The sequence below is a fragment of the Lissotriton helveticus genome, chromosome 3_1 (genome assembly GCF_964261635.1).
Source record: "Lissotriton helveticus chromosome 3_1, aLisHel1.1, whole genome shotgun sequence".
Classification (NCBI taxonomy): Eukaryota; Metazoa; Chordata; class Amphibia; order Caudata; family Salamandridae; genus Lissotriton; species Lissotriton helveticus.
This window is the reverse complement of record NC_136061.1, coordinates 312059210-312072287: the sequence shown is the minus strand read 5'-3', so window position 1 is coordinate 312072287 and position 13078 is coordinate 312059210. Positions and strand designations below refer to the sequence as shown.

Sequence of the window (13078 nt, the reverse complement as noted above, 5' to 3'; positions counted from 1 at the left end):
TTCAGAAAGTATTGAGATAAGTGTGTTAAGGGTGTCAGTAAGAGCACATTTTCCTGAACGTTTTGCCGTAGTATTTAAAATATACACTACTCGCACAAGCCCTGATCTTCTAAATCATTCTTAAGTATATTAGGTAAAGCAAGTTAAAGTTTTTTCTGTAGTGTGAGTAAATATACCTAGTCATATTTTTCCATATTCCCACTCGCATTAACCCTGACTTATAAATGACTTGTTTATGTATTTCTCGTTCGAGTCTTTGCTGTTCTTTCAGTATGAACATCTATGTTTATATCTCAGTTTCTGCAACACTGTCTGTCTATCTATCTATCTATCTATCTTATCTATCTATCTATCAATCTATCTATCTATCTTCTGTTTGCTTTCAGACAACCTGGCTTTGTCAAACACTGCTAAGTATTTTGTCATACCTTGTTCATTATGTACATGGACCTAGATGGGCTTGAGAGGACCTATTTTAAAGACTGCTCAATTCATAAAATGCGCCATAGTTTGTGATCACAGGGCAGTGTTAAAAACAGTAACTCTAACTACGAACTGCTATTAAGATGCGTCCAGCGCAGAATGCTATGAAGTGCATTTCTCAGTGTAGAGACAATAGTGAAGCCTTCTAATCCAGGCTCCGTTGTCATCCTTTATCCTCCGTGCCAGTGCTACGGGGAGAGAATACATCTCTCTCACTGGCGCGCAGATGTGGTATCTGTTGCCTGTAGCAGGCAGCGCTCAGGTTGTAAATGGCGCAGCTATGCTTGATCTCAGCGAATCAAACTTTACAGACGACTGCCCGAGGCCCTGCTTGCAACATGCAGGCCAGCTCTGGTCTCGCGCCAGCACTAACGCTATGCGTCACATGTGCGCAGACTGGCCCAGAGCAACGCCTCTGCAGAGCTCTGAAGCTTCCCGGTTCCCCACGTGGGCAACATCCAAACCGGGCTACAAATCCCAGAATGCAACAAAAGATAAGTGAGCTACTTACGCTTCGAGCTAGGAAACCTGAGCGCACTGCCTCAGCACATATCTGGAGACCTGCACCGTGGACACAAGTGCTGTGGTGACAAATCTGTTTTCCCTCCAAATTTCTCCTTTGCTCTGTGCTAAGACCTGTGTGTTAAAACAGTGCACCCCCAGCTACCATTTTGTGTTCACAAGCCAGTGAGGCCAGCCCCCCGCCTCCCCCCGAGCAACAGGGATATTCTACATCAGAGGGTGCTTCTGTGAGCTGTTTAAACTGTATTTACTGGGGCCTGTGCACTTCGTTTTTTGGCCAGCAGGGGAAGTAAAGTTTTATTCAAACAGTATTATTAGATTTCGAGTTAGTGAAGCCTTTACCTGCAGAAGTCCAAAGTGTGGATTGAGCCAGTCTGTCTCCTAGGAGATTCTGAACAGGAGGAGCAGCTTCCAACTCCCTGGCCAGCAAACCTTGTCTGAGGTCGCTTGGACCTTATATGGTCTGCTAGTGGTTGGCACATGTGTACATTGATTGGTGGTTGTATCTGATGTTTCTATTGGGTTAGGGTTAATGTCCTCATTGGTTGGGTATTTAAGGGTTCTGATTGGTTTCTGGGTCTGTGATTCAATCATTGTAGGGTGGGGCTAGGGTTACGATTTATATTGGAAGTAGGGACTAGGGCTTCCTATGTTATTGGTTGTTGGGAGTAGGGTGGGACTATGGCTAGGGTTAGACCTTTAATTGGAAGTAGCTATTTAGGGCTTCTGGTGTGATTGGTTGTTGGACTAGTTGTGGGACTAAGAGTAGGGTTAGGCTTTCTTATGGAAGTAGGGACTAGGGCTAACTGTACAATTGGCTGCGTGGACTTGGGTTGGGACTACTGGTAGGGCTAAGGCCTTTATTGGACGTAGAGATCAGGTTTTTTTTAACTGATTGGGGGCTTGGACTAGGGCTAAGATTGGCAAGTAAGGTCCTGGTCTCCTATTGGTTCCTAGATTTTAGGGCTAGTGTTGTGATTGGATAGTGTTAGGGCTAGGGTTCCGATTTGCTGAAGGGGTCACCTGATTACTAGGGCTATAAAAAAGGCCAGGCTTAGGGCGTCTCAGCCCGGGCCTCGAGGCTAAGGGCGGAGAGGACAAGGGTAGTTGCCTGTTTGAGCCTGTTCCAGACTGGCCGGGACTAGGGCCAGAAATGCTGCCCTTTTTCTCATTTAGCAATACCCAAAACTCCTTTTTACTCATCCAAAAGCCTCCTCCTATTGCTAAGACCTAAAAAAAAAAAAAAAAAAAAAAAAAACCTTTCACTCTTTTATCCCTCCACTATCCTTTTCAATCGAAATTAACAGACTAACATGTTCACTTCTCAAATTCCATATTAAACTAATACTAATATACTACCCAAATAACTGAATAACATTGCCACTACTCAAATTACTTCATATTTTTTTCCTATACTAATTTTCAACAGTAATCCTTTATGGGTTCCGGAGTGGCGTGCTACTCGCCAGAAAAGCGATTCAACACCCATTAGGGGTAACAAGTGCTATATGAATGCAAATCTCTCTTCCCCTTTTATCCCTCCGCTATCCTTCTCACTCCAAGTAACTGACTAATATCCACCACTGAAATTACTTCATATTTCACCATATTAATTCACCACTAATCCTTTGACGGCTTCCTGAATAGCGTGCGTCAACAAGTGCTACTTAAATACAAACCTTTGTCCTCCTCTATCCTTCTGCTATCATTCCAAATCCAAATAACTGACTAACCTATCCACCACTTAAAATGTACTTGCATGTTTCACTATACTAATTCAACACTAATCCTCTATGGGTCCCGGAGTAGCGTGCTACTCGCCGAAAGACCGCTTTGACGCCTCATCAGGGGTAGTAAGCGCTATACAAATGCAATTACAATACAATACAATATACAACTTAGGTACTGCTCCCAAAGCATGCTCCAAGTTGTTTAATTGTATTACATTTGAGTCCATGGTTTTAGTGAGTGTGGGTGCCAAGCCGCGCACATTTCCTTGTGTTTATAAGTGAATTCTTTCCAGCTGTTGCGCCCCTGTACCCTCTTATGCTTCCGGTATATTTCACTGGAAGGTGTAGTACTTCCGTTCCAAATGCGTTCATGTTGATGGGCGGTACATAGTGAATTATGTGTGTCGCGATTAGCCGTTCCAAGCTGCCATAGAGTGGTGCAGAGGGCACAGTGATTCAAGATTGTACTCCGAACCCGACTGACTTTGCCGAGCGCAGTGCCTCTGAAACTCATCGGCTCCTTTTTATTTAATGCCAATTTATCAATAAGAATGAGGCGATTATAAACGACGTTTATTGTATACCTGGATTACTAGTTGTAAATTAATTAAGAAATGTAACACAGAGAATGTAACAAAAACAACAACAAAAACATTTCTTACATAAGCGATTGGCATATTTAAGCATATATTTTGCTGTATTGCAATGGCCCTTGGAGGCACTTTGAAAATATTGTTCAGTAAGAATGTTTTGGTAAAATGTTTGTCCTGTTTTTTCCCACAGGTCTGGAAGAGATCTGGTGCCTGGTTTTACAAGGGTTTGCCAAAATATATCCTGCCACTGAAGAGCTCAAGCAAAGGGAATGAGCTTCATCTGCGGCCTGTTCAAGTGGACTCTTCTATGCAGGACGTAAAGAGCCTCCCAATCAACCGGTCTTACACCTGGGCTAGAGGAAGAGGCAAGTTATTGCTTTTCTTTCATTTATTAAGTGCATAAATGTGTCAATTACTTACTGGTGATCTTCATTACTTCGCCCGTGAGGTTATCCAGGAGAATCTGCTGATTTGGGAGGGTTCAGTTGAACAGCCACATCTTGAGTCCCTTCCTGAATTTCAACAGCATGGGCGTCCGCAGAAATGTTCCAGGGGGGGCTAACCTGGCAAATGAAGGGGCGGGGCTAATGTTAATCAATAGGGGCGGGGCTAAAATGGCAGAAAATCAGGATCGGTTAATGCTCAGGCCAAGCTGAGAAAAACAAGCATTGGCATAGCCAATAGCTCTCGCCTTTGGGACCTTATAAGTATTTAGTTATACAGCAGGTCCCAAAGGTGAGACCTATTGGCTATGCCAATGCTTGTTCATGATAGGTGTGATGATTGCATGCTCCCAACTCAACGGAACTGAAATGGATCTGAGAGAGTTATTACACAGGTCCATTAGAAATATCACCAACAAACTCATGCCTACGTGTAATAACTTAACAGGACAGGCAACTTCCCGGGATCCTGATTTCACTTAATGCAATAACTCTAGGGTTCCCTGCTAGATGAAAGACTCAAAATTTAAAATCTCACACTCTAATATCCAGTTGTAAGTAGAGGACTACCCCGATTTCAGCACTATTCCCTAATCCGGGTTGATGAATATTTCACAGATCCAGTATTTTTGACAAACAGTCAACACTTAAACACTTGGGTAGCCCAGTCTGGCAACACTGAGCATATAGCATTAATGGCACAGGAACTGTATTGAAAAAGGTTCACATTTGGGGTCCCTACGGATAAGAGTTGTCCCTTTGCTCTTGAAACAGGTAAAGGGAAAAGGTTAGAAAGATAAAAAGAGAGTTAGAGAATGTGTGAGAAAACAAGGAGAGTAAGAGAAAAGGAAGAGAGAGACAGAGAAAGAAAAAGTCAAGAGAGCAAAAAAAGAAAGAAATAAGAAAGAAGCAGAGAAAGACAGGAAAAGAAGGAAACCAAACGGAAGCAGAGAAAGAACGATGAAAAAATAAAATCACAAATAGATAGGAAAAGGAGCAAAAGACCCAAAGGAGACAAAGTCGCCTTCGGAGACTAAACTAGCAACAAACAAATTCACAGATTTTAGCACCTAGAGTGTTTAAAGTCAGGCGCAAAACTCATTGTGCTCAAAGAGCTACAGCAGCCCCCTCCCCCTCGTGTGTGTCAGCCCGGCTGAGACAGCTTCCTGGGCACACACACAGCTGCACCCAAGTACTTCACAGGTCTTTAAAAGACCATTTCATTGCTAACGAGGCTTTGATGGTTTTCACCCCTTCTAAGAGCCCCTGCAGCTCCACTCTGAATATGGCTGGATGAATTAGCCCCCCCCAAAATTTGACTCTAGTTGCCCCTCTGTTTAAAGTCGAGATAGGAGGGAAATGAGTTGGCGCAAGGTTTAAAAGAGGAGTGAACGAGGGATTGAAGACGCCGCTTGGTGATGGTCATGGGCGTCTGCCTCCCCCTGCGGACGCCCATGTTCAACAGAGAGGATGAGGTTCGGAGGTGAATGGAGAGGTCGTTCAATGACTTCACAGCAAGTTAGGAGAAGAAGCATCCTCCACTGTTGCTTCGGCAGATGCGTGGGATGTGAGCGAAAGAGGGGGAGGCGGGGTGCAAGTGTCTGGAGCGTCTCTTGCTTTTCCAGCACATGTGTACTAACCACTTATTGTCACCCTGTGCCAATGACTGGATGGGTATGAGCTATTAACAAGGTGTCCTTTTCAGCAGGGGTGATGCACATGTGTGGCTGTGTTCACATGCCGCATTTGAGGGGCTATATTCCAGTGCTTTCTGTCACACATTTCATAAGTACTACATTTGGAAAGAAACATAAATAAAAACAAAATATTATGGCAAGCATGTGCAATCATTTCCACCAAGAGCTTGCTACGTACCGAATGCAACAGCTTGACCTTTCTTTGCGATAACTAACAAAGATGTTGGCTGCATACAGGGACCTTAGCTAGTGACGTATGTAGATAATGCTTACCCTAATCTAGGTTTTTAGATCTCGCCTACACAGCCCATGCTATGCCCCTGCGCTCCATACCACTCTACGCCACACCATTTCACTCTGTGCCACACCACTCTACTCCATTCTACCCCACTGTTGCAAATCTATATAGGATCTACCCGTTTAGACAATATAAACTAAGGGATTGGTGTCCAGACTGATTCCAGACAATCACACAGGACATGTTCGCCTGTACAGCAGCTAGCTCACAGTGCCACTGTAAGCCCCACAACCTTACCAAGGAGTGAATAGTTTCTGGCAACTATCGAACATGACAGCACAGTACTTCTTGCTCAGTCACTCATGCTTACTTTGTCTCAGAGAAATCTACAGAATAAACAGTGGGGACGTTTTCAATAAGTATTTATTTACCCAGCGCCATTCTAGTATAAAATACATGTGTTGCAACAACCATGAGACAGAAACAGATATATACAGTTAGAAGCACCAACAGAGTAAATAAAAGGTAGAATTCTACCACAGTGCTAAAACAATGAATATATACAGGCATATAGGTGCATGACAATAATAATGTATATTCCTACGGTGCAACTCTAACTAGATGTACCTAAGTGTACCTAGCATGTATGTAGGTGTACAGTCAAGAATCCCCCTAGGAAAGAGACATCCCCATTACCTGATGTGAGAGAGCATTAGACCCCGTCTTGGTCTCGAGTTGGACACCCTGCAAGGGTTTTCAGACCACTGCATGTTGGAATATCTGCGCGCAGGGACCTCAGTGTCTTTCATCTCTGGTTTTCCCCGTGAAGATGTGGTGATTATATACCACCCAAAAGGTACCCTCAGGGGTTCTTCACAATTACATAGAGGGTCCCTGAATAACTGCATATATTTGGACTAGAGAGCAGGGAAATATACACAAAGCAAACAAAACTAAATACTTATACAAATCTACATGTAACAAAACGATATGTTTATGATCTACAAATACCTTAAGTCAGACCAGTTGAATTTATAATTTATTCATTTTGAGTACAAAAACATTTTTTATTCCTTTTTTTCAAAATAAAGTTCCGTAGCACATATTGTGATATTAAATTAACATCTATATATACATAATCAATGAGCACTGATCATGTATATATAGATGTTAATTTGGTCTGACTTATTGCATTTGTAGATCATAAATGTATCATTTTGATACATGTAGATTTGGGGAAGTATTTAATTTTGTTTAACCTCAGGAGTACTACCTAGATGTATCATGGTACTGTGGGCATGTTGGCCAAGGATGACAATAGTAATGACCCTTATACGGAGTTATTATGCAGCAGATAGTAATCTTGCTGTGATACCGAGAATCCTCATGCATAATAAATGAGGCTAGTTTTCAGAGAAAACCACACAACATTTATGCAGCACCTTACTATGTAAAAGGTCTGCACCAAACCTGTTATGTGGAACAATGGCAGGACAAATATAGGTTAAAGGTTGGGTAACTACCTAGGCCTACATTGGAGTCCATAACACCCACTTCTCATCTGACTGGGCAACAAAGTAACGAATGCTTACATATGCCTGTCTAAAAAGCATAAAAGACATTGCTAAAAATATCAGTTTTAAAAAACATCTAAAAAACATGGTATGTGTAAAAAGTGATGCCAACGTAAAAAATGCTCTATAAGTCCTAAAAATAGTCACTATACTGTTAGACTAACTTAGCACACCGCAAGCCATGGTGCTCAGTGAGAGTAAATGAGGAAAAATAATACAAAAATTATGTTTTCGAATTCCAATTTGTTGTTTTCGAGGAAGTTCTTGATGACTGTAAGCCTGGTACTGAGCCAGTGTCCATTCCAACAGGAGGGAAAGCATCCCATGGTGGCTGTAAGAATTCCAATATCAGGATTGGAATACGCTGAGGATACTGTGCTACGTGGGCCTTTATCGGGTCCAGAAGTACATCTACGTCCGAGGTGCAACCGATGGAAGTGTTAAGCAGATGTCCAACACTCAGTCTAGCTCGCAGAATAAGCAGCGGAGGACAGGCAAGCCGCAGTCAAGCCACATGGATCTGAATGACAGAAACCAATGCTCGCTTAGATCCCGAATCCAAGGTGTGCCCAGATGGAGTACCGTGCGTTCACGGCTACGTTGCTCAAAGAGCGCTTTTTCCATCTCCTTGGTATTAGGGACTTCCATTGCATAGCAGGGAAATTAAAACCAGAATGTTCAGTACAAGTAGTAGGACAAGCGGAAGCCCTCAAAAACGCTTCCCAACACAGTGTGTATTAATGATGGAATCCTTCCGAAGACTGTCTGAAAGGTGCTCAATACCCCAGAACCTATGTTCTCAAATAGGTGAACTATCCCGCTCTTATCAGACATGTTAAAGATACGATGTACCATTTCCTCGAAATGGAGTGGGAAATTAGTTCGGACTGGAGCCTGTATCTCATGAATATATTCCTTTCCCAACGCTTCATACCTGCCTACTTGGTGGTATTGTAGACAATATTGAAATTGGAATGTTGTCACTGGCAATGTTATATTGCCATGAATTAACCATTCGGTATACTGTGACTCAGCCACAATGAAAGGTAATTGATCCCATTTTTCAATGTGCAGCATCGTCGGGCTGGAATGGCCACCACCGAGGGGGAAGATATCACCTCCTGCCACTCCTCATCATCTATTTCTATGCCATCCGCCACCCATTTCTGTCGCAATACTGTGAGAGGGTTCTCCATGTTGTGTATTCATTTATTATAGATTAATGAAAGTCTTATTTGGGATGTGGCCATCCAGTATTCTATCCTCCAACAGGGATGATTCAGGAAGGGATGTGTTCTTTGGGATGTCAAATCTGTCTGTAGCAGAAAAACGCAGTGTCAGCTAGGTCGTGTTGACTCTGGAGAGTGGCAAAATATTCACTCCTTCCCTGTCCCAAATATCTTTAATTTGTGAGATGCCAATTAAGTCCCACTTATCAAATCCCTTTGATGTCCATAGATTACCCAGTTGTGCATAATCCTATAGGGGGGTGGCGAGTGTCAGCTTATGTTCCCAACCAAGGGACCTATAATTTGCTCCCGGGAGGAGCCACCTGTCCATCTGGTAGCCAGGGTCATTAAGGCCATGATTGATAGCTGCAAGGTTTGCAGCTCAATAATATTTCTTTGTCTCGGAAACTGATGCCACCATCATACCATTTCAGTGTGAGTTTATTCAAGGCTATGTGTGGCGCTCCATTCCACAATAAGTCTCTCTGGAGGTGTTCAATTTCTTTAACATATTTCGGGGGGACAGGGTCAAGGGAATTTTGTAGGGCATAGAGAAAACGGGGGTGGGACATAATTTTAAAAAGTGCTGCCTTTCCCAAAAGAAAGAGGGGGAGAGATTTCCAGGAGGCTAGATCTCTTTTTAAGCGAAATTTTGGAGGAAGGAGGTTTTTTCGTAGCGAAGTGTAGGGTCTAAGGAGAAAAATATGTGAGAAGTTGGCCTGGCATATGCTGTCCACTATTCTAGTGGGCACTTTGCACCAGTCCAAACAACCCTTATTGATTTATTTTTTTTGTTTGAATATTTTTATTAGAATTTCTTTATCAATGGCAATTGTATTCAGTACACAGAATGAGAAAAATCAGTTGAAGAATGGCAATAAGAAATTAGACATCAATTACAATCTCTTCATGGTAGGTTTAAAGACAACCTATATAGAAAGCTATACTAGTGGTAGCTGTGGAGAGCAGCTAAGTCTTGAAAGAATGTAAAGCAGCTTGTTTTACCAGTCTATTATCTCATGAATGATCAAATGAAAGGAGAACCACACCAGGTATATTTAGAAAATATATGTATTTATTCTAAACACATCCCTCTAGTCTCTTTATGAAGCTATAGGCAAAAGTACATACAGTAAACGTATTTAGCACACTATACGTTGAGCCCTAGGGGCGTACCAAACCATATATTAAGAAAGTGGCATCAGAACCTCTGGGGCCACCAGAAACCACCCAAGGTAGGTACACGGGGGACGCATGCAGTGTCTAAACACAGATACGAATCACCATTAACTTCTATGGAGAAAATCACGGTTGCAAAGATCAGCGCGGCACCCACTGCCGCTCGCCGATATCATCGGGGGGCAAGCTGCGCCAGCCCTGGAGGGCACACATGTGGTAGGTGGCGTGACACGCTAGTGATTCCCGCAGGACTCTCCCCATCATTCTCATTGGGCAGATGCGCCGTGTGAGCACTGATAAGCCGCCACCTTCAGCTGCCTATAGCCCGGAGCTGGGACCGCGAATTGGGGTGCACAGATAGCCGAATAGCTGGGGCACCTCCAAAAGAGCGGATAGCAGCCTGGTGCGGGGGCTTGGACCTCGGGCCCTCTTTTATCGGACCCAGTGGCGGCCGTCGCCATTTTGACTATTGCGCTCCCAGGCCTCCTCCAGTGCTGTGAACCACCGATTACCTCCCCCGGCCCTAACGACTTGTCACGGGGGCAGCGGAGCAGCTGGAGCACTCTCTTATGTGCAGGTAGCGGCTAGGATTGACCCGACGAAGGAGCTCAGGCCCCCTGCCCTTTGTGGCTGGAACTGGTGGCGGCCGCCGCCATCTTGTCTGTGGTGATCCTGGATCACCCAGTGCTGTGTGTGGCTGCTCTGCTTTGCGGATTCCGTGCCCTGAGGGGAGCGAAGGGCCCAGCGTGTGGGTCTCCCAGTGCCTGGGACGCAGCTGAACTGCAAGGCACTACGACATCCTGGGCCTCTTTACCCCCCACCCCCGGAGCTGACGTGATGTAGAGAGCAGTTTCTATGAGCTCCTGAGGCGGCGGCCCCCTCCCGCATCGGTTGGAGGGACTGAGAGAAGATGTTGAGGGGCACCTGGTGAATAAGGGCACTCAGAGGAATTAACAGTGCCTTTGCAGTGACCTGACCTGGGAGTAGCGGCCCCCAACCTGGTGGATCTGCAGACCGGTGTGAGATTTTGTCCCTCTTCGCCCGGCCCATGCTGCTCTCTTACTGGACTTCTGCGGCACCGAAGCTTAGTGCAGGTGAGGTGTAGGGGTGGGGGCACCCCTTGCTGAATTGACACCCTGCGTATCCTCCTATGACCCCTGCACTTCGCTGGCTATATGCACCCCAATGCATTGAGCCTGCCTGAGGTCTACTTCATCGGACTGCCCCTTGTGCGACTGGGAGTTCGGCGGACCCCGACGAGGAGGGGCCTCCAGTAGCTGACCCCCCTGTCGCTGGTGGGACCTCTGCACACCCCGACCTCCTGGGACCCTCTGTGAGGGTGGATGGGATCTGGCCTGAGGGGGCTTGCTCGCTAGCGTCCACTGAGCAGGGGGCGATACTCTCTGCACCCTCTACATCCCTGGAGACCGGCGTGCGCCGGCTGAGAGCGGTCTCTACACCCCTCCTCATCCAGTGTACCTAGCATGGCGAGTGCAGCGAAGAAGAAGGCGGATATCTCCTTCCAGAACTTCAATTGCTCCATATTCAAATGATTTGGCGCCTGCCACCCTCGCACAACGACAACTCCTGAGGCCCATCTCCGCCAACCTGAGAGATGCATACATCTGCTATCGCTGGTCATTCCCCTTCGGCTTGTCCTTTGAATACAAGAGTAAAATGACCAAAGAGGCAGCAATGGAGCTAAGGTGAACGAGTGGTGGTGGTGACCACAACCTAATCAACACACAATGAGAATCTCTGAGCATACTCCTGATCCCCATCCTCACAGCGGAGTCCGAGCACTATGTCTGACGCCCGGTGGAGCTGCTCTGTTCAGCTATTAAGGAGATCAGCCTTGGTTCATCTCCTGACCGTCACCTACCCAGCTGGACTTTGGGCACAGTTTTTCTCCTCATCTCCCTGTCTTGCCGACCCCCCCATTGTATTTCTGTGACTCTGCTTTTTCCTTGTTTCCTATCTGTTCCTATTCAGCATTCTTTCATTCTTTGTCTACCTCCTTGCTCCTATCCCCTCGCACCTGAATCTTTCCCCTTGCCCGCTTCACCGCCTAGCCCCCTGTCCTTTTGTGCCCTTTGACTAAGCACTCCTTCTCTCCTTTTTGGGGAAAGATCCAAGTTATATACGCTGGAGTCTCAGCATACCCGCTGAGAGAGTCCACAGCACCAAGGGAGCCACTCACAATTGAGGTATGGTATGGCACCCCTTGCCTAAGCACTCCCTCTCTTTTTTTTTGAAGAAGGATCCAGTAAATAGGCCTAGGAGTCTCAGAGACGCCTCTGAGAGAGTCCTCTGCACTTAGGGAGCCTCTCGCAACAGAGATGGGGAAATGATACCACTCCCCCTGGGATCACAGCTACTGGATTTTGGGCGCAGCTTTGACTCGCCTACCGGTTTGTGTCCCTGTCACCCTCCCCCTCCTCTTGCCATGCTGTGTCTCTAACCCTCCCCTCCTCTTTCCCTCCTCCACTCTCTGTCTACTTCCCCTACTCTTACCCCCCCACTCCCCGGAATTTCTCCCCTTGACAGCTTTTTCCCCTACCTATATGTTCCTTTTTGTTTGTCTCAACCTGGCTTGTAATTAAAATTGCCATGCTCTAATAACTGTGTAACCTTTGTAAAGCTGTAACCTGCAATTTATTGTCTGATACCCATGTAAAGCGCTCTGATACCTCCAGGTCTAACCAGCGCTATATAAAGCCTTTTAAATTAATAGGTGTCTTTTGATGTCAGGTTTTGTCATCGTTTTCAATGGCAAGCTACTGCAAAGTCCTGCTGGCGACCTAGTCGAAAGTGTCCGGATGGATCCAAAGGTGGATCGAAGATCTGAAGAACCTGAAAGCAGAGGGGACAGAGTCTGGGTCACTAGCCAGTGAACAGGAAGGCGATGAGCGGATGACCACCGATGTCGGGTGATTTCAGGTGAAGAAGGTGAAGCTTGACTCTTCAGCAACGAGGACCAGGAGCTGGATTCGAGCTGTCCCACAAAGGATGTCGAGTGCTGCGGTGTCGGTATCCGGATTGAACCCAACAAGCCTTGGCAACAGCAACCCACTCCGGAGGCAAAGATTGGCTTAAGTGTAGACCAGCAAGTCTTGAGGGGCTCACCCTTTGGAGGGGAGTCAGGGCATGTATGGAGCAACCAGGAAAGCCCAAGAAACAGAACAGTTACCTTTGTGGGGACCCACCAGTTGACCGCCCAGGGATCCCGAAGGTGCCTCGAGCGGAAACGCTGGAAGCGGGCCCACGGAACACTCGTGGGGCGTAGGCCCACAATCTTCTGTGCAAATGGTGCTCGGGGCTTGGACTACAGGTAGCCCAATGCACAACTTCAGGAAAACTCGGGAAGTCGATGCACTTGCAAATGTGCAT

The 13078-nt window shown here is 45.9% G+C and overlaps 1 protein-coding gene across 5 annotated transcripts in view; it reads left to right on the top strand.

Annotated features, from left to right (window-relative positions):
• RPH3AL (rabphilin 3A like (without C2 domains)) overlaps positions 1-13078 on the top strand; it is a 959424-nt gene that overhangs the window by 712159 nt on the left and 234187 nt on the right. For all 5 annotated transcript variants that reach the window (XM_078679864.1, XM_078679866.1, XM_078679867.1 and 2 more), the window contains one exon: positions 3519-3693. In XM_078679864.1, coding sequence (XP_078535990.1) covers positions 3519-3693 — 175 coding nt within the window. The remainder of the gene's footprint in view (positions 1-3518; positions 3694-13078) is intronic.